At 54.8% G+C, this 21,583-nt stretch overlaps 1 protein-coding gene across 1 annotated transcript; it reads left to right on the forward strand.

The window, feature by feature from the left end:
• Window positions 1–8,381: 8,381 nt before the first annotated feature.
• Window positions 8,382–19,216, forward strand: MEX3D (mex-3 RNA binding family member D). Its single transcript, XM_086627809.1, has 2 exons — window positions 8,382–8,907; window positions 17,949–19,216. Exons 1-2 carry the CDS (start codon window positions 8,382–8,384, stop codon window positions 19,214–19,216), a joined length of 1,794 nt encoding a protein of 597 aa, XP_086483935.1.
• The last annotated feature ends 2,367 nt before the right edge of the window (window positions 19,217–21,583 follow it).

Genomic DNA, 21,583 nt, shown 5'->3' on the forward strand with positions numbered 1-21,583 from the left:
TACCTGGAGTTTTTGTGCTACGCCCCTTCCAGTTATTTCAGCAGAGACGCTCTTGCCTTTCTGTTGTGGGCTCCATTCTGAGATTTGGATCTTGATATTTGGGACCTGGCGGAGGGGAATACGGAGTGAAACTTGGGGAAAGCCAGTTTGTTCTTGCTGCAGAGTCCTCCTGTGTCCTCACCGTAGAGGCTGCCAGGGTGTCCCGTCTAACGGGCAAGTTGCTGACGTGGTCCTTTGAATTTAACTCCAGCAGTTTACAACCCATAATAGAGGTGTTCTTTTGGCCATGGCAGTCTTATTGTGACACTATTTCTTTTTTAAAAACTTGGTTAATATCTAATGATGTCTTTACTTTTATTTCAATCTAAATATATTGTAAGCATATGTAGCACTAGAACTCAGATGATTAAGATGTTGATACTAATATTTTGATGCATTGAGTAGCAAGCTTAAATTGCTGCCAACTTGTGTGCCACCTCTTTTGTTTTCACCACTCTACTTTCCCTGACCAGCTCTCTTTCTTTCCTTCAGTCCTTAAAAAAGTTCGTTAATGTTTTCATTTGTATGGAGGAGTTGGTTGTTCAAAGTACCAAAAAGGGGCCCAGGACTCCTGTCACATCCAGAGAAACTTAAATAACTTTACCTGCTTATCAGGACAGGTAAGTAAATAAAATACTCCTTTTAAACGACCTCGATGTCTTTGTCATGTTGCTGCAGTAATAACTGGGTGAGTTTGTCTTACCAGAGCCTACTGCCACGGACATGACTGATGGGCATGTCGTGGCTACCATCCTTGAATGTGTCCCCAAGATGGAGAAAGCAGTTGTCACTTGAGGTATATGTTGTTAAGCAGATGATTAGTAAATAACATACTTAGAACAAGTAATTGAGTGGAATTGGGGCAAAACTTACTTTTTATTAACATACAGCAGTTGTTACATGAGAACGTGTTAACAGTGGCGTCGTCCGTTGTTCCATCTGAGGTCAAGTTCATCTGCTTGGAGGAGGACTGGTGAGGGATTGCTTTTCAAACTGGTAATTCTTTCTGTTAATGGGAATGACCCCTTCCTGTTGCGATCAGATATTAGAAATGTACGTGATAGGGAGCTGCAATGTGAAATAGCTGTGGGCTTGTCCTGCACACTGTTTGCACTGGTAAAACATTTTGATTATTTTCTACTAAAACAATAGTACCAAGCTCCGTGGATGGATAGTTATATTGATATAATTTAATCCTCTTTGGAGGTAATATATAAGCATATCTTAATGGTCCTTATGCAGCTTCACTAAGGGCTGGGATCGTGTCCAGTACAGCTAAGGTTTTGCATCTTTTTCTGTAGACAGTGTAATTTTGGATATGTACCACCTGAGTTCACAAAAGCTACGTTTCTTATGCTGTGTCATGCTCAGTCAGGTTTTTCTTGTTTTATCTGGAAACAGCAGCTTGCCTAATTCTAGAGGGCACTGGTTGGAGGAGATGAGGGGGATGGACTGGTTTGGTTAATGTTGGTAGATAGGGATGAAAACCCTCAAAATGCCATTTTACTCTGCAAAGGTAACTTTTTACAGAGACTCCCTGTGATTTAAAACTTCTGATTTTTATCTTGTGCAAAGTGTGTTGGAGCTGTTCCATTAAGATGGCTCAAATTTTATTTTTTTCTCTCTCCTTTGTTTTGCAAAACTAACAAAGTTAAAGGGAATGTAGTTATCTTCCTGGTTTGTATCACCAGTGTTATTTTTACTGAATTCTAATTGGATGAAATTTTGTGCAATCAATAAAAACAACGAATTTGCATGGATATTGGTACAGTCTGGATTTGGCCTGCAGAGATTTTGTAGGTGGTTCTGCCCAGGAAAAGTTAGCTCGATTCGCATCTGCAATCGAACTTGCTGAACTGGCTGTTGAGCAAGAAAAGGGAGGAGTTTTCTTACTTGTAAACTGAGCACATCAGGAAGGGAAAACAGTGGTGAATGACATGGCTGGACTCTGGGAATGTAGACACGTTAATCCCTGCGTGTGGAGGCTTTGGTGTCATGGCTGCGAGTTGTTTTCTACTGATAATATTACATCAAAAATATTTTTGAAGTTAGAACTCGTGGGTAAGTGTACACTCTTGTTCTGCTTCCCATAGGAGAGGAGGCTAGCTGAAATGAACTTTCCAAACCTGAAACGTGTTTTCATCAGTAAAACACATTTTCGTTACTGTGGAAGCTGAAAGCACGCACTGTGTAGAAGGCAGACTCTGCTGAATGAAAGCTTTTCATCAGTGCTAGTTGATCAGCTACTGGTCGAGGTAATTTTGCTTCTTTATAGCTCTAAGGGACTGTCCTATTGCTCTTTGCTGTAAAGTGAGAAAAATGTTGAATGCAAGTATGAGTGAAGGTTTAAAAAAAAAAAAAAAAACAAAAAAACAAAACCAAAAAACAAACCACCAACAAACCACCACCACCACCAAAAAAACCCTCCAAAACATGTATTTTGCAGCTGTTGTGCTGAAAACTAGGTTTTTTTACAAGCTGGCTGTGGTAATTTGAGAAACAGAGGGAAGGGGCAGCAAGCTGTCCTGTTAGTTAAAAGTTCTCATTAGTATTTGTGCCAGTCCTGTGAAAGGCACCCAGTTGCACAGCTCAAGGCTGCATCCACATATTTGTAAAAGACTTCAAATCCCCTGATGCTGCTGTACCTTCTACAGGGTCGTTCTGTCTCTGTAGTACGTGTTGTGCAGCCGTAGAGCAGCAGTCTCCCAGGTTTAAGACTTTATCCTTCGGTACGTACAAGCTGCTCATCTGAAGCCTTTTTCCAGGCTTATTTCTGTTGTTGGATATTACTTCTAGCCTTAAATTTTCTGGCCTAATACTTATTCATCCCTGTCTAACTTTGTCTTGACTCGTGCTTATCAACTTCTAATTGTTCTTTTAAGATCATTATGAAGTATATTCTTGCCTTTCTTCCCTCCTGTTTGCCATTGAACGTTGCTTCTGTGGCAAACTGGAACGCTTCAGCTTGTGGGAATGTATTTTAGCAGCTTACCCCCTTGGTAGCTCTTTCCAGTGAAGGAGAACAGCGTGCTCAGCCTGACTGCTCCCTCCAGGCTCCCCAGCAGCACTTACGGGTTCAGAGCAGCTGTTGCAAATTGCAAGAGGCCCTGGTACCTCAAGTGCTAAGTTTTGCACTTAAAAGAAGCGTGGCCATGTCATCTGCACCCAGATTCCTCACTACCTTCTGTTGGGATCTGTTCCTGGGCTCTGATAACCTACCTGCACGCTCAGCTCTTCCTTCTGAATCTATACCTGGTTGCTTGGTTTTGGTGGTGGTGTTTTTTTTTCCGCTCCTACTCTTTACTACTTTGCCGGAGGTAGATAAAGCAGAACATCTGAAAGGATAACTAGTCTTCCAGTACGTCTGAGTCATGTCCTTTTGTCTTCCTTTAAAGAGAGCCCGTTTTCTCTAGACTGTTTCTCCCAGTCTTTGAAAAGGTGGTAGGGTAACATGTTTAAAGGGGGAGGGAGCAGGAGAATGTTTAATGACGGAAAAGTAAGTTTTTCAGGACTAACTCTCCAGTCAGACAGTTCTATTTGGTATTATGTGCATAAGAACAATCTCCAAGAGTCCAGATGCCCGTGCAAATATTTGGATTCTCTGTCAAGTAAAATGTATGTTCTTAGCTGTTGTCACTCTGAACAGAAATTTCTGCGTACACTGGAACATAACAGATCTTTCCCTTTGAGGCTGGTCGAGGTTCCCAGTGTTGCATGTTTTAGCTCCCTGCTTCAAATAAGTGTACAGGTAGCCATGAGAAGGTGATGTACTTGTTCTGCAGCACAGAAAGTAATGTCCTGTATGGGATGTAGTGAGCTAAAAACTTGGATTTGTTCTCAGATTAGCAGGGATCAACTCTGTTCCCTTGAACTAACGAGGGAAACCCATTACCCTTCAGTTTGAGCCCAAGACTAGCTGGAGTATAAGAGAACATCACAGAACAGTGTTTGCTAAATGGTGTTTACAAAGCTTTTATGAGAACGAGGAGAAAAAAAACATTTTGAACTTCAGAATGACCCATCAAATGCCCTTGAAATTCTCAGTTACTGGTTAGCAATCTAATTTAGTATTGATGAGCACTGATATAACACTAACTGCTAGTAATAAATAATACTTAACAAGAATGGTAAATTAATATTTACTCAATTCATTAAAGAAATCTCTTAAGTGGATTTTTCTTACCTTGCAGAATCACAAATGGAGATAGTTTGGGACCATGCAGAATCGGAACAGTAGGGCAGTGAGCGACCTCTTAACTGGTCGCTGTAAGGGTCTGGTTTCATTTGCATGTACAAAAGATGGGTCTTCTGATATAAACCCCCAAGTTTAGGCTTTCAGAAGGAGATGAATACTATTAAGTTTTTACTTGAGTTTATTTGTAATTTGAGTCCAGTTCTATGTCCTGGATTAGCCTCTCAAGCACATTTTATGGTGCTGAGTGATCTGAAGAGCTGTAAAACTTGAAAGCTTGGTGTACCGTCTTTTATTTTTCATGCTTTTTTCTGATCTGCAATTAATTCTTAGTTTTCCATCTCCACAACTTCTCAGAAGTCGTTACCTGAAAGCTAGATTCTTCATTAATCGAATGCATTAAAAAAAGAGATGTTTGCTAATGGCTTCCCCCAGACTGCCTTTTTTATGTCCTGCTGTAGTAGGGAAATCTGATAAGATAACGTGGTGCTGGTGATACTAAGAGGTAACAGAAAAAAAGGCTGCTCGGCCTGTTGGTGCCAAGAATTGTCCATGTTTTGAGTTACAGAATAGTTGGTCAGCTGTAATACGGTTTTTGCATGTCATGTTGACACTGAGCCTCATCACCTTGAGCCGTCTCCATGTGCTGTTGCCTCAGTCAGCTACATCGGGAGATGATTGATCTCAGACTTAGGTCATTTTTCAAGTTACAGATACTGTCAATCTGTCTGGCTCCACCTACATGCAGTGATTCAGCTCCTGATGTGCTGAAATTTTCCCTTAAGCCTTCCCACACACAAGGAAGGACTTTTTTATAATTCTTCTCCAAGCTGCACCACCTCTTTGCACTGTGCTCAAAGCCTGTATTTTTGGCATGTGCTTGAAGAACGGTGCAGAAAGCAGAGTTTGATCTCCTAAAGAGTGAGCGGAGCAACTACAAGAGTTCTCTAGAAGTACTTTTTTGCCCCTACACTTTGAATCCCGTTTATAGCATTTGGCTAACGTGCTGTGATTTAGGCAAATGGATAACTGGTGGGGTTTTTTTATTTGCTGGGGAGGAGTTTCCCCCTATATGTTCAGTAATTGCCTCTTCGGGGGTTGGTCTACAAAAGGGTGGTCTTTGTAGCAGAATAGATGCTCTAGTTAGGGTGTTGTAACTTCTGCCTTTGCACACTTAATTTGGAATAAGAGTGGCTGTTGCAGAATTGTACTTGGGGGAGTTGGGCTTGCATAGCTGGGGTGGTACTAATTATTCTGCTGTAGTTAAATTGCTTTGTTTCCCCATGCAGAAAACAGCTTAATGGGCTGTTACACCTCTGCTTTGCTTTAGTACAGTGTTCTTTTAATTCCCTGTACATATATAGGGGATTGTATGGGGCAGTGTGGGACACATCTTTGTTCTGTGGATGATCAGAGACCAAATGATTGCAGGGAACACAAAGAGGCAGCAGAAGCAATTGTGAATGAGCCGTAATAGGAAATGGGGAAACCACCTGGGAGGGATGGGCTTGGAAGCAGCACGGAAGTGCCTTTTCTCTTCTGGGAAGTTGGATCTTCTGTATGGTTGTGTTTTGGTAAAGAAACAAGAGTTCTGCTAAGCAGCTTCTCTAATTTGTATAATAAATTTTCTCTCTTAATGGGAGACACAAGTCTCTTAAAGACCTGCTGATTCCTCGGGTTAAAAAACACAAAGACAGCTCTGTGAAATGAGTGAAATTAAGAATCTAAGAAGAAAGCATGAGCTAGTTCTGCTGAAAATGGCATAAATCATAGGCATAACATCTACAAACCAGGTTTGCCGAAAGCACTTAAAAGTAACTGACAATTTCTCCAAGTGTTGTTGGACTTGATGTAGTGGTTTCCCAAAAGGACTCAGTCCCTCGAGTAGAGAGTAGGTAAAAACGGCAGCGTTTGGAGACGGCGGTGCAGTTCCTGAGGTGGGTTTGAGAGAGGGTGACGTGGTGGCCTGTGGTGGGAGGGAGCGTGTTGGTCAGTGCTGGAGTTGCAGCATGGACGTAGGAGCCGTTCAGACACAGGTGTTGTCTTCTGCGTTGATGCAGGCTGCCCAGAGAAGTCATTTTTGAGAGTCTTCTACATTTTCTGGAAATGGGAGAAGCTCAGGAGGGAGAGGTTGTACTTTTCTGTCTCAAGTAAGGAAAACCCACTCTCCTTTGTAGTATAGTGGGGTGTTTCAAGTTCCTAGGTTAACTATTTTGGGAAGTGAGAGGAGGAGATGTCTCAGAGCCAGCTTGCGTGGCTCAAATCTGCAGCTTTTGCCACATCTGTCCCTGGAGGAGAAGCTTCCATCCTCAGTAGGTGCAAGCTCTCCATAACACACCTGGAGCCTGCCAGCTCTCTGAGCAGCTCACAGCGTGGCAACATGAATCTGAAGTGGGAGGATTCCCAGAGCTGTGCTCATACGGATGCATCCGTGTGAGCACCGAGGAATCTGGATGGATAGGGACAGATCTCCGTGAAATTCGGCCGTGAACACTTTTGGGGAAAACTGAAGTTGCTACGATCTTCCTCAACAGCAACCATCCAGAAAGAGCGAGGTGGTGGGAGCTCGCTGCCAAGACCTCTGAAGGTAAAACAGGAGGAGAAGCAGCTCGTTACCTGTTCCATGAAACTTTTCAGTGGCTGGAAGGTGTTAGGTTTAGTTGGCAGGTAGGAGAAATGGAAAAAAGTAAGGAGGCAGTTCCTGGTGGCTGTTGTTTTGTTGGAAAGATCTCACAGATGTTTAAGGTGACTTGTTCAGAGTATCAAAAGGTGAAATTCCTTCTCCACGGGAGAGTCACCAGCTGAAGGGCAGAACTTGGAAGCACAAGGACAGAGCGTCTGGCTTGTGTGTTTGGGTCACTGACCAGGAGGAGTTAATGTTTCCCAGGATCTGTGGAACTCCAGTGAAGTGGGGGTGTCCAGACCAAGACACGGGTTCTTGCAATTAAAAATGATCCCAAGCCAATGGTTGAATTAGTCCCAAAGACAGTGATTTGGATTATGTGAAAATGGAGAGAACTAAGCTTGAGACTAGGACCTGTGGAATTTGAGCATCTGGGTGTTGGGGTGAGCTGCTAATTGGGCTCGATACATCATTCCATAGTGAGCGGGCTGTGCCAGCGCTGCCAGCGAGGGCTCCTCAAAGCTCTGCCCGTGGAAGGTCCCTGGAAAGCCGTGGCCTGGATGGAAGGAATGGTTTGGAAGCAGCAGTTCTGCAGTGAGCCGGCTGCCGTCGCGGGGGCAGAGGCCGCCGCGGCAGGGACCTACTGCGGTGGGTTTTGGGGGAAGGAGGCTTGGGAAGGTGGGTGAGATCCCCGTGGTCTTGGGCCATCCGAGCTGCTGAAGTTGTGGCTCCGTGTGAAGCAGGAACAGGTGACTGGGAAACAGCAAACAGCCCTCGGAAAACAGGAACGAAAGAACCAAAGGACAAAAAGATTTTGGGTTTTCTTAACTTTTCTAACTTGGGAATAAGAAGGAAACAGCCCAGCGTGGCTGGGCTGTAGCTCCGTGCCCTCGAGCGTGTAACGAACGGTGCGTGGTCCCGGGGAGCGGGTGGAGGGGAATGGCGTGTCCCGGTGCCGCGGGCGGAGGGGAATGGCGTGTCCCGGTGCCGCGGGGAGCGGGTGCAGCCTCAGCAGCCGCTTTCCCGGGCACGGCGGCTCGTGCCAGCGAAAGGGGTGGGCAAAGCGGTGCCCGACTCCTCTGATCTGCTCCTGCTTCGTGGAGATGGGCCCGCTGGGGCGTGAGAGCTGGAGTGACCGGGGGAGTAACGGGCGGCACCGACCCGCCGCCTCTCCCGGTTCCCGGTTCTGCGGCATCTCCGCAAGCGAGGGCCCGGCTGGGTCCTCCCGGGGGCAAACGCTCGGTGTCCGAGCCGTGGCTGTGCCGTGCGAGAGGGCTGGCAGCGGGCGCGGCTGGAGCAGAGCCCGGCCCGGCGGGCGGGACGGGGCCGGTGCCCGCCGCTTCCTGCGGGGGGGGCGGGGCGCGGCGGGCGCATGCGCGCGGGCGGGGCGCGGCCCATTGTCGGGGCGGGGTGACGTCGGGGCGGGGCGGGGGCGGCGCGGCGGGGGGCGCGCAGAGAGGCGGCGTGCGGCGGGCACCGCCACCGCCCCGGCCCGCTCCGCTGCCGGTCAGCCGCCGCTCCGCCGCCATGCCCGGCTCGATCTACCAGCCCGAGGGCGGGCAGCCCGCCCGCGGCCCGCCGCGCTGCCTGGCGCTGCTCAGCCCGCCGCCGCCCGCCGGGCAGGAGCCGCCGGAGCTCGAGCCCGGACGGGAGCGGGAGGGGCCGCCGGCGGCGGCGGCGGCGCAGGACGAAGCCCCCGCCCTGAGGTTCGCCCTGGACCAGCTCTCGCTGCTGGGGCTGGAGGAGGCGGGCGAGCGCGGGCTGCGGGCGGCGGAGACGGGCGGCGCGGGGCCGGAGGAGCCGGAGGCGGCGGCGGGAGCAGCGAGGCCGGGCGGCCTGCAGGCGCGGGAGCGCGGCGGCGGCTCCCCCCCAGCCACCGGCACCGCCTCTCCCCCGGCCGCCTTCGGTAACTTCGCCCCGCACCTGGCACCGCCCGCCGCGCTGCTGGCCGAGCCCTTGGGCGCGCTGGGGAGCAGGAAGAAGAGCGTGAACATGACCGAGTGCGTGCCCGTGCCCAGCTCCGAGCACGTCGCCGAGATCGTGGGCCGGCAAGGTAACCCCCGCCCCGCGTTGGGGGGGGGGGGACACACACACACACGACACACGCGGGGATCCCCTACCCCCACCCCACCCCCCCTTTGTCCGCCCGCGAACGCCCCGTTCCTTCCCGGTGGCTGCGGCGCCGCCTCCCGCGGGATGCGCCGGCCCGGCCCGGCCCCGCTTTATTTGGGTCAGTTTTGGGGCTTTGTCTCCGTGCCCGGCAGCGCGGAGGCGGAAACTTAACGGCGACAAATCCCGCGGCCCCGAAACTCCTCCCGCGGCCGCGCCTTCGCCGGGGGTTCGGGACCGAGCCGCGGCTCTTTGTGCCTGTCCCCGGCGCGCCGGCCGTAACGATTAATTAAACTCTGTAGGCCGGTGGGATGGACACCGCGTGCACACGGGAAGTTCCCGGGGGCCACGCGGGTCCGTGGGAGCGGTCGAGACCCGAAGTGCGGGAGAAAGCTTTTGGTTTTCTTGGAGTTCGGTGCCTCTCCGCCGCCCCCCCCGCCCCTTCCAGCACGGTATCTCAGACTTGGTCTGTAAATGATGCATACTGGATAGCTCAGGCTTTGTATATAAACGGTAATTAATTGACTCGTTGATTAGGTGAAGCTAATTACTAGGCACGAAGCCCCCGCTCGCCCCCAGCTGTCACAAAAGAGCGGCCGGACACGCCTCAGCCCCAGCCCAGGGTGGGTGTGCCTGGGGTAGGCTTTGTCTCGGAATCCCAAATAGCCTTTCACCAAAGTTTCACCTTTTTTAAAAAAAAAGCCCAACCAACCAACGGACCCCAAGGAGGGGGATTTAAGAGAAAAAAATAAAATAAAATAAAAAGGAAGCGAGGCGCTGCCCACAGGAATCCCAGCAGTGATGGGCAGTTCGGCTCATGGGGAGCTTTGACCTCCGGAACGTTTTCCCCACGCAGAGCTCCGGCCCTCCCAGCTTTGCCCCTGCTCCAGCGGCTCCCACCCCTCCCTGGCCATGGGGCTGCGGGGCAGGGGGCCTCGGGGGGTGGTTTTTTCCTGGGGGGAAGCGGGGAGCTGGGCAGCCTCATTGTTCTCTTTGTTAGCCAGAGCCATGCTGTGATGAGCGCGGTGACATCATGCTCTGCGCTTCCCATTGGCCTGCGCTGCCTCCCAGCCGGCCCCGCTTCCGAGCCTCCCAACTTTCCACGCACCCCTGGCTGGTCCCACCGCCCCGGCACTGGGGTCCCACCAGGCTGCCGAGCTCCGCTGGGGCAGCTGGGTGCCGTGGTGAAGGATGCTGCCCCGCCAGAGGCGAGAGGGCACGGTGCCACACCCTGCTCCGAAGGATCCATCCGTCTTCTCCCTGTGCTGGATGGGGACCTGGATTTGGTGGCCTCGTTGATGGGCTCTGCAGAACCCCCGGGGTCCAGGAACTTGAAAGCAAACCTGTAACGGGATACGGCTCCTGCTGGGAAACATGTTGGCTCGGCAAGTTCACGGGGGTTGGAGGAACGGCTGCTTTTGGGCTGGTGAGCTGTTGGGTTGGCACCTTTTCTTGCAGCAGCTGGGGGTGGGTGTTTCGCTGCGGTGAGGCCCCAGTGCCACGCCTCCGGCACCCGATGAGTTAAACGTGCACCCAGGTAGCTGCCCCAAACACCGCGTGCAGAGTTTGGGTGCTCGGTGAGCTCCACAGGCTCGGGGGGGCTCCTGGAAAAGAGCTGCCAAAGAAATTATTATACCTTAGATACCTATTATATTATTATACCTTATAACAAGCTATATAGCTTATTATAGTTTAAGGGGGAATACTGGATGGGGGCACCGTGTTCTGCTGGGGCGCTCGGAGGGGACCTGGGGCCAGGGTTGGGCAGGAGCTCCCTGCTGCTGCCCCAGCCCGCAGGCAGGACCGGCTCTTCCCGGGAGTTTTCCCCCCGGCTGTTTCCTCCCCCTCTCCTGGTCTCCGCTTTTCCACAGCTCCCAGCCCGTTCAGACACCGTGGTCCCGTTGTGCTGGGTTTTTGGTGGGAAGAGGGGGGGCTCAGCGCATGGCAGCCTCAGTTCTCACTGGCGGGGGGTGCAGGTGGGCAGCACCCGAGGGGACGGGGGTATCAGCAGAGTGTCTTTGTGTTCTGGCTGCTCCCCGGTGCTGCCGGCAAGTGGTTCAGATCAGGGACGTGCGAGGCTGCTGCAGCCCGAGCAGGGCTGATGCCGAGGTCGTTGGCAGCCGCCCGCCTCGCCAGGTCTCGCGCCGAGCTCAGAAGAACGGAGCCCTTCTCGCCCACCTCACCCTCCTGCACCCGTGCTGGCTTCTGGGTCCTTGTGCTCCCCAGGTTCCTCCGTGCGAGTCTCCCTCGGTCTTCGGTAGCGCCGTGGCAGCACGGCTGTGGCTGCGAAGCAGCATGGTGCCAAGCCTCGAGGTGCTTCGTCAAAGCCAGCGTTGGTCCGGCGGTGAGAGGTGCTGCCGGCGATGCCATGGGGCCGGGTCGGACACCGTCGGACCGTGTCCCTGTTGCTCTCGTCTTTCCTGCCCTACCCAGCCCAGCCGTGAGCCAGGGAGCGGGCGCTCGTGGTGCCGCCGCGCTTGGAACATAGAAGGGGCGAAGACTTGGATATCAGGAGCCCTGGAAGGGTCTTGAGTTGGGGCCAGGGTGGGATTCTGTCCTGCATCCTGGGACCGGTTCTGCTGTTCCCAGAGCCCGGCAGCTCCTCGCTGCCATCAGGCTGAGCAGGAATAAGGCCGGGAGGTCCTGGCAGCTGGGGCAGCGCTTTGCCCATCCGACCCTGGCGCTGCTGTCCCACGTGGGCTGAGGAGGGGCAGAGGCTGTCAAACGCCATTTCTCCTACTTCTGTTTGCTTTTTTCTTCAATTTCTCTCCTCCAGATCCACTAATTTAACCCTTTCCAGAAGGGAGCAGCAGCAGCTCAGCAGGTAAATCTTTGTTGCGTAAAGCAAATCTTTGTTTTCTTGACTGAGCTGGAGAGGCGGTTGCCGAAATCCCTTGTCCGGGTCAGCGATGGCGATGGTGCGGAGCGGCGTGTGCCAGCTGGGATCTGTGGCTTTTCTCCTCCCTGCCCACATACCCACCAAAAGGCAGCGTGGCCCGGCAGGATTATGTGGCCGTGCCTTTGTGTGCAAGCCCGTTCACGACTCCTGCTGTGGGAGGGACCATCTCCAAAAAGTGCTGTGGGCATCGATTGCAGTGGCGTGGGCTGATCTCCCTACCCAGCAAAACGAGCGGTGATAACGGAAATCATGGAAATCACGGCGGAGCAGGGAGCTGGGAAGCACGGGGCGGGCTGGGTGTTAGAGTTGCCCATGGCTCTTGCACTGTGCTGGTGTCGCTTCCTGGTGTCCTGGCTTTGGAGGTGCTTTTCCAGCAGCTTTTGCCCCGACGAGGCCAAGAGGGTGCTGGGTGGCCAGTGCAGCCGAGAGCCGCGGGCACTGCGGGTGCTGCTCTCCCCTGCTCCGCCGCGTGCCTCTCGAGGGATGGCGCCAGCCCCGACTCCTCTCCTGGGGCTCCGCTTCTCCATCCGTGACACGGAGGGACAGTTCGCAGCTTTGCGAGGGATTTGGGAAAGTTGCCATTTGTAGAAGACGCTGGGATGCTGGAAGGGGAGACCCAGGGAAGGATGAAATACGGCAGCTCTCCTCCCTGCCGGAGCACGGCCGGTGTTTCGGCACTCGAAGGACACATGGAGAGACGACAGGTCTCAGTTTGTGGGCCAGCCTGAGCATCTGTAAACTTGAAAATCTGTAAATGGCGGATTTCTGGGGCTGCGGTGGATCCTCGCGTGGTCCAAGCCCTGGGCTGCTGCTCTCTGCTGTCCTCTGCCCATCACGCCACGTCCTTTGAGGCTTCTCCCAGCGCTCCAGTTCGTACAGAGCCAGAAACTCCTCAAGTCGGTCGCACGGATTGATCCGATCGCTGAAGCATCTGCCCGTGCCTCTTGGCGCTGGCACTGGCTTCCTCCTCTCTGGCCCGCGGCGAGGAGCCCAACCTCCCTGCCTCGCTTTCCCCGTGTCTGGAGAAGAAACCAAGGTGTGATGTGCCTCCCTCCCGCAGCGCGGCGGCGAGGGTGAATTAATTGCTGTTTGCAGAGAAGTGGGAAGGAGCGTTCGGCGAGAAGAGAGATGAGATGCAACGGAGGTGCAACGTGTTCTCCTCCACGCCTGGCCCCGCTCCTGGTGCATCCTGTGCCATTCGCCTGGAATGAATCATAGAATCATAGAATGGTTAGGGCTGGAAGGGACCTTCAAAGGTCATCTAGTCCAACCCCCCTGCAAGGAACAGGGATATCTCCAACTAGATCAGGTTGCTCAGGGCCTTGTCCAACCTGGCCTTGAACGTCTCCAGGGATGGAGCATCCACCACCTCTCTGGGCAACCTGTTCCAGTGTTCTACCACTCTCATAGTAAAAAATTTTTTCCTAATATCCAACCTGAACCTACCTCCCTCTATTTTAAAACCATTACCCCTTGTCCTATCATAACTGGCCCTCCTGAACAGCCTCTCCCCATCTTAATGAATGAAGGCGACCGGCAGCGCTGTAACTCTGCATCAGAGTCTGGAAGATGCTGCGTTGCTGAGGAAGAGGAAGGGCAACGTTATTCTGCAGTGGGTAGCACGCTCCGGAGGGCTGGGTGCAAGGCGTGAGCCAGCTCCTGGGCTGTGGAGGCTGGGATGAACACTGTCCTCCTGGTTGATGCCATCAAAGGCTCCTCTGGAAAAGCTCTGTTTGCTCTTTCTTGGGTTTTCGTGGCTTGGAGCCGGGCACTGCAAGCGCAAAGCTCCTTGAGCAAACGGAGACGTGCCCTGGCCAAGTGGGCTGGTTGGCTTTGTACCCCTGGCGTGGAGGAGGGCACCTTATGTCGAAGCAGGTGGTGTCCGGGGATCAGCGAGTGGATGAGCTGCCTCGGGTCTCTCATGTCTTGCCTGGGTGACAGCAGGAGAGCAGAGGATGGAGAAGCACATCCCAGCCCGCTGCCCCGGCCTGCGCTCTGCTGGTTTTCATGGGCTTCTGCTATAGCTGCAGCCCTGCTCTGCCTGGGGCCCCTGGCAGAGGGTGAAGTCCTTTTTGGCGATGCCAAGAGAGGAGATTCAGGGAGAGCATCTGCCTTTCATGGAGTGCCTCCTCCATCACCACATAATCCCAGGGAGAATCCTCTGGAATTCTGTTTCTTATCCATAACTAGTGATTTCTCAGCCTGAGGGCAGGTGGGACAGGTCCAGCCAGGGCGCTGCGGCCCCACGGGGCAGCTTTGCAGCACGGAGCGTGCCGGGAGTGGGAGGAAGAGAAGGGTGTGGAGTCTGGAGACAGGAGGGTTTGAGAGGAGCATCCAGCTTGCGCCCCTCCATCAGTGCCACCTCCGCCGGCAGAACTGGGTGGTGGCACCAGGGGCTGTGACTTGGTGGGGTTGCGTGTGTTGAGACCCGCGGAACGAGGGTGTTTGCCTGCAGCTGAGCGTGGCCACGGGTCGTCATGATGAGTTTGGGCCCACGGGGGCTTGGAGCTGTGCCGAGGAGCACCTGAGCCGCTCCCAGGCTCTGCTGAAACCCAGGCTCTGGCGTCGAGAAAGGATCTGTTGGGGCTGCAGCATCTCCAGGGCTGCTCCATCCCTCCCCTTCCCCCTCATTTTTGGGTGTGTTTTCTTTTGGATCTGAAAAGTGCTTTTAAAGCCACCTCGTTTATAGACTTGCAGCAAAGTCTGGCACCTTATTTTCCTCCTTATCAGCAATGCTGCCCGCTGGCCCGTGGCGAGGTAAACCATGGGAACGGTGACTGCTGCCACTTGGTTGAGGTAAGACGTTTGATGGTGGCAATGTTGGGGTGAGGACGTGCCCGTGGAGGGGCTTCCTGGCAACGCTGGGCACCCCCTGCTCCTCTCCACAGCCCCCATCTGGCACGGCCCTGTTCTGGCAGGGATGGAGCCATCCAGGATGGCATTTTCACAGCATGCTTAGGTGGGGGCTTGTGGAGACTCATCTGAAATATCTCATACTGTTGTGGATCGATGCCCTGGTTGCAGATTGATGGTTAAACCACATGTGTCGTGGGGTTTGATTACATCTGGCTCTCAGGGGGCTTTGGGGGACTTGACCGTAGGGTGTTGGCATCTCCTCAGGCATGGGCAGGGGCAGATGTGGCTCAGCCACCCCTCTGGGTGCAGATGTGATGGAGGACAGGGATCACACTGCTGGGGGGTTTTGTCTCTTCACCAGTTCCCAGTGTCGCAGACCCGTAGCTCGCTGTGCCTTGTGTGTTTAAATGTTTTCCTGAATCCCAGCCCGGGCAGGCTGCCCATCCTTCCCGGTCAGGGCTGTTGGGATCTGCTGCCCGGGACACCCCATGGCCGAGCGGTGGCTCAGGTGGGGTTTGGGACGGGGGCAGCAGCAGGACAAGGCGAGAGGGACATTGGTTTGATTGCAGCCAGTGCTTGGAGGTGGCCTTCAAATGCTTTCAGCCTGACTTGTATGAAATCCAGAGGATTTTCCGCCTTAAGAGAGAGATCTCAGCAAGTTTCCTGCCTCTCTGGCTCTATCCAGCCACTTACCTGCCTGCTCCCCTCCCGGATTCCCCTCCAACCTGCCTGTTGCCATCCTGGGACCTTTGCAGGCAGCAGGCAGGGCACAAACAGAGCCGCTGGCACCCCAGGCTGGAGCTGGGCAGGGGCCGTGCTGGCTGGTGCGAGCTGCTTCTGAGGTTTTTTGGAGGAAGGGTCTGGAGAGGCTGATGCCTTCACCCGTCGGCTCACTGGATGGGGCTGTTGGAGGGGTTAGCGCTGCCGAAAAGCTGGGCTGGGACACCCGGGACAGCTGCCGCTCGCTTATTTTGACAGTTTTTTACTTCTGGCGGTGCTTAATGCCCTGGTCAACGTGTTGCTCTCGGGTCTCCGGGAGTAGCGTGGCCCCTGCCAGGGCTCTGCTCCATCTGCCAGAGAGCACCAGACTGCCCGCCTGGTCGGGACAGAGCTGCCTGAACATCTTGCTGGTTCTTCCGAGTTCCTTCAGCCTCCTGAGGCTCTCCCTTCTCCAGCCTTGCAGCTGGAAGAGCAGCCCTGCCCTTCCTCATGAGCAGCTGGGAAGAGGAGGAGAAAGAGGAGGAGGAGGAGTGCCCCAAGCAAGCGGAGGAGCCAGCCGGGCACTTGCAGCCTTGGCAGCGTGTGCGAGGAGTTGAGCTCTGCCCTCCGGCACGCAGCTCTTTACCGATGAGGATCCGCAGCGTTTGCAGTGGTCAGGGATGGTCCTGGGACTCTGACTGGGCAACCTCCATCCCTGCGGGCTCCTGGCTTTGCTTCGGGCGTCCTGCAAAGCTCAGGGGGTGCGCGGGAGGTGGGAGAAGACAGGGTGTCACTGGCCCTGCTGCACCCGGAGCGGGGGGCAGGTGGCGGGGCTGGGGTCGCAGAGAGCGGTGCTGCGCTCGCGGCCAGAGGCACAGTTGGCACCAAAGACCCCGTCTCCTGCGTCCCAGCCTGGGCTCTGCCTGCTGAATTACGTTCTGGTCTTGCTGGAATGGAGGGAGCCGGTGCCCTGGGAGGCCTCCTGCCCCGGCGAACAAGGGCAAAGCCTCTGCCCTGGGGCAGGGGCAGGGAGGTGGAGGATGCCCATGCCACCCGGCCACGGGGAGCCCCAGCTTCTCCTTCCCTCCAGGGCTGCTGCTGTTGAGGTGCTGCTGGGGCTGTTTCTTGAGTTCAGCCGCCAGCTGAGAGGCTGGTACCTGCAGAGGACACCAACTGTGTGGTGTGGTGGGCACACTAGAGGGAAGGGATGCCATCCAGAGGGACCCGGACAGGCTGGAGAGGTGGGCTCCTGTGAAGCTCATGAAATTCAACAAGGCCAAGTGCAAGGTCCTGCACGTGGGTCAGGGCAATCCCAAGCACAAGTACTGACTGGGCAGAGAATGGATGGAGAGCAGCCCTGAGGAGAAGGACTTGGGGTGCTGGTTGATCAGAAACTCAGCATGAGCCGGCACTGTGTGCTGGCAGCCCAGAAAGCCAACCGTGTCCTGGGCTGCATCCAGAGCAGCGTGGGCAGCAGGGCAAGGGAGGGGATTCTGCCCCTCTGCTCTGCTCTCCTGAGACCCCCTGCAGTGCTGCCTTCAGCTCTGGGGTCTCCAGCACAAGAAGGACATGGAGCTGTTGGAGCGGGGCCAGAGGACGCCACGGAGATGCTCCGAGGGCTGGAGCACCTCTGCTGTGGAGACAGGCTGAGAGAGTTGGGGCTGTTCAGCCTGGAGAAGAGAAGGCTCCGGGGAGACCTTCCAGCACCTTTCAGTGCCTAAAGGGGCTACAGGAAAGCTGGAGAGGGGCTTTGGACAAGGGCATGTAGTGACAGGACACGGGGCAATGGCTTTAAACTGAGAGAGGGGAGATTTTGATGGGATCTAAGGAAGAAAATTCTTCCCTCTGAGGGTGCTGAGGCACTGGAACAGGTTGCCCAGAGAAGCTGTGGCTGCCCCATCCCTGGCAGTGTTCAAGGCCAGGTTGGATGAGGCTTTGAGCAACCTGGTGTAGTGGAAGGTGTCCCTGCCCGTGGCAGGGGGGGTTGGTACGAGATGGTTTGAAGGTCCCTTTCCAGCCCAAACCGTTCTGATTCTATGAATTCTGTAAATCTGCAGGATCCAAACCAGCCTTTTCCTTCCCTTCCATCTTCAGTGTATTTTTTTTTCCTTGCACCTCCTTAAACACCATTCAAGCAAACCCGGCTTCTCATCCCTTCAACGGCCCAGAACGTGTCCCCGTGGCTCCTGCCCCCACCGCTCTCTGCCCACATGTTGTCCCAGCCCCTGGGAGCCGGACTGCAGGCTGTGTCCCGCAGGTCCTTGACCCTCACGGTGGTGCAGAGGGTCTGGCCAGTGCCGGGAGCCTGGTGTGTCCCGGACGAGCTGATGCAGCCCCCCAGCACCGAGCCGCGAGCCCCCGGCTGCCTCCGAGGCAGGAGGGACCCCTCTCTCCAAGGGTGCTTCTGCTGCAGGTGGAGAACCTGCTGTTTCCTGCTGGTCTTGCATCTCCCCGTCCTGGGTGAGCAGGGGGTCCCTGTCGGGTCTCAGCTTTGATGTGTCCTTTTTCCCCCCCTTCTCCTTGCTCTGCAGGCTGCAAAATCAAAGCGCTCCGCGCCAAGACCAACACCTACATCAAGACGCCGGTGAGGGGCGAAGAGCCCGTTTTCATCGTGACCGGGAGGAAGGAGGACGTGGAGATGGCGAAAAGGGAGATCCTCTCGGCCGCGGAGCACTTCTCCATGATCCGGGCGACGCGCAACAAAGTGAACGGGCTGACGGGAGCGATGCAGGGGCCCCCCAACCTGCCGGGCCAGACCACCATCCAGGTGAGGGTCCCGTACCGCGTGGTGGGCCTGGTGGTGGGACCCAAGGGAGCCACCATCAAGCGGATCCAGCAGCAGACGCACACCTACATCGTGACGCCCAGCCGGGACAAGGAGCCCGTCTTCGAGGTGACGGGCATGCCCGAGAACGTGGACCGGGCCCGGGAGGAGATCGAGGCGCACATCACCATGCGGACAGGCTCCTTCGTCGACGTCAACGCCGACAACGACTTCCACTCCAACGGCACCGACGTCTGCCTCGACCTGCAGGGCGGCACGGCCAGCCTGTGGGCCAAAGCCCCCCACCCTGCCCGCCGCCCCTCCGCCGCCCTCCGCAACGACAGCCTCAGCTCGCTGGGCAGCACCTCCACCGAGTCCTACTACAGCGGGCGCGTGGCGGACGCCAGCCCCACCAGCCCCTACAGCACCAGCAGCGGCTTCACCTTCGGCGAGCCCCCGGCCCCGCTGGGCTCGGAGGAGTGCGACTTCGGCTTCGACTTCTTGGCCCTCGACCTGACGACGCCCACCACCACCATCTGGTCGCCCTTCGAGCGCACGGGCAACCCCTTGCAGGCCTTCAGCAGCTGCTCCTCCGTCAACGGCTCGCAGAGACGCAACAGCGGCGCCGCCACGCCGCGCCACTCGCCCACCCTCCCCGAGAGCACCGGCGGGGCCCTGGACCACCCCTTGGCGCGCCGCATCCAGAGCGACCCGGTCAACACCTTGAGCTGGTTGCCCACCCAAGGCTCGCTGTCCTCCTTCTCCAACAGTACTGGCTACTCCTCCTCCTCCTCCCTGCCCGGCAGCATCTCCGCCGCCTCGGGCTCGCCCACCGACTCCAGCAGCTCCGACGGGCAGCGCAAGAGCTCGCGGGAGTGCATGGTGTGCTTCGAGAGCGAGGTGATCGCCGCCTTGGTGCCCTGCGGCCACAACCTCTTCTGCATGGAGTGTGCCATGCGCATCTGCGGCAAAGCCGAGCCCGAGTGTCCCGCTTGCCACACTCCTGCCACGCAAGCCATCCACATCTTCTCCTAGCCGGGTGCGGCTCGCCGGGGCGGCCAGCCCTCCCCTCCCACCCCACCCCAGCTTTTTAAAGGACTTTAAATTGTTTAAATCAACCTTTTTATTTAATAACGGATCGGATGGGTGCGTGGGGTGGGGGGGGGAAGGAGAGGCTGCTGCTTTGCTGACCGCAACGCCGGAGCGGGACGGCGGCCGAAATCCAGGGGTCGGGAGTGGGGGGGGGGAAGAAGGGGCCACCGAAGACAAAAAGAGGAAGAGGAGCGTGACACTGCGGAGAGGAGGAAACTCTGATGTTTACAGAATAGCTTTAAGTCTTCACCCGGCTGCGGCGGCTGGGAGGAGGAAGCCCAGCTGTTCTCCAGCAGTCCTTCCCAAATAACAGTATTCAGTTTGCAAAGTTTAAATAAACAGAAAGAAAAGGTCCGGTTGCACTTTTTATTTCAGGACACGCAAGGGTTGTCTTTATTTTTTTAAAATCATTCTATTATTATTATTATAATTTTTTGTTTCCCGTCGTCGTTCTTTTTGTATGTAGTTATTTTTTTGGATAATTCTCGACGGTTCTATAAATATATATATATATTATTATTTTTGGGGTTTTTTTTTGTAACGCAGGTCTATTTTGCCAATGTGAAAACTGCCCCAAAAATGTGTGATGAGAGGTCAGGGGTCGTGGCTGGAGGGGGCCGGGCCGGGTGGGAGAGCTCACGGGACGGATGGGGCACATTTAAGACGCCACGTCACAAAAACCAGACAGATTTCTATCTCCTTTTGGTTTGTGGTTGGTATTTTGTTGGTTTGTTGTTTTTTTTTTTTTTTAATTTTATTTCTATTTTTTTATTTTTTACCTCTTATGTATATGTAGGGAATTTATAGGAAAATATGTACTTTATTGAATAAATTTTAAAAACTAAAATATATTTTATTTTAAAAAGAAAATAACGGACCTTTAACCTTACATGGCTAAAGTACTGATTATATATTTGCTGAGCTGACTTGACGGTTATGAAAATTGTATCAAGAGTTTTATTTTTTGACTTCAAAGCCTTCTTAATAAAGACTTTTTACTATATATGAACTCATGTGGTACCTACGGTGTCTCACTGCCGGCAGCCTCCCGGTCCCTACGTCTGCTGGTGCTTCGGCAACGTTCACCCTCTGCTTGCGTGTCGGGGGGCACGGACCCTCCTGCCAACCCCACGGCCAAGCCGGGGCTCCGCGGGGCAGCCAGAGCTCAAAGCGGGATGGGGCGATGGGGAGAACGCACCCCGGGGCCTCAGCCATTCCATGGGTGGAGACCAGTGACGAGTGGTGTTCCTCAGGGGTCAATACTGGCACTGATGCTGTTCAACACCTTTGTGGGTGACAGGGACAGTGGGATCGAGGGCACCCTCAGCACATTTGATGAGGACACCAACTGTGTGGTGTGGTCAACACGCTGGAGGGAAGGGATGCCATCCAGAGGGACCTGGACAGGCTGGAGAGGTGGGCCTGTGAGAACCTCATGAAGTTCAACAAGGCCAAGGAAAGATGGGGAGAGGCTGTTGAGGAGGGCCTGTTGTGATAGGACAAGGGGTAATGGTTTTAAAATAGAGGGAGGTAGATTCAGATTGGATATTAGAGAAAAATTTTTTACCATGAGAGTTGTAGAACACTGGAACAGGTTGCCCAGAGAGGTGGTGGATGCTCCATCCCTGGAGACATTCAAGGCCAGGTTGGACGAGGCCCTGAGCAACCTGATCTAGTTGGAGATATCCCTGTTCCTTGCAGGGGGGTTGGACTAGATGACCTTTGAAGGTCCCTTCCAGCCCTAACCATTCTATGATTCTATGATTCTAAGTGCAAGGTCCTGCACGTGGGTCAGGGCAATCCCAAGCACAAGTACAGACTGGGCAGAGAATGGGTTGAGAGCAGCCCTGAGGAGGACTTGGGATGTCAGTCAATGAGAAGCTCACCATGAGCTGGCACCGTGCGCTGGCAGCCCAGATAGTCAATCATGTCCTGGGCTGCATCCAGAGCAGCGTGGGCAGCAGGGCGAGGGAGGGGATTCTGCCCCTCTGCTCTGCTCTCCTGAGACCCCCCTGCAGTGCTGCCTTCAGCTCTGGGGGCCCCAACATCAGAAGGACACGGAGCTGTTGGAGCGGGGCCAGAGGAGGCCACGAAGATGATCCGAGGGCTGGAGCACCTCTGCTGTGGAGACAGGCTGAGAGAGTTGGGGCTGTTTAGCCTGGAGAAGAGAAGGCTCCAGGGAGACCTTCCAGCACCTTCCAGTACCTAAAGGGGCTACAGAAAAGCTGGAGAGGGGCTTTGGACAAGGGTGTGTAGTGACAGGACACGGGGCAATGGCTTTAAACTGGAAGAGGGGAGATTTCGATGGGA

Source organism: Tauraco erythrolophus, chromosome 28 (assembly GCF_009769465.1).
Source record: "Tauraco erythrolophus isolate bTauEry1 chromosome 28, bTauEry1.pri, whole genome shotgun sequence".
In the NCBI taxonomy this organism is placed as follows: domain Eukaryota; kingdom Metazoa; phylum Chordata; class Aves; order Musophagiformes; family Musophagidae; genus Tauraco; species Tauraco erythrolophus.

Bases quoted from the DNA above. Each gene is read 5' to 3' on its own strand.
- MEX3D (XM_086627809.1), top strand. From the start codon at position 8,382: ATGCCCGGCTCGATCTACCAGCCCGAGGGCGGGCAGCCCGCCCGCGGC. The intron at 8,908-17,948 runs GTAACCCCCGCC...CTTGCTCTGCAG, and splicing joins CGAGATCGTGGGCCGGCAAG to GCTGCAAAATCAAAGCGCTC.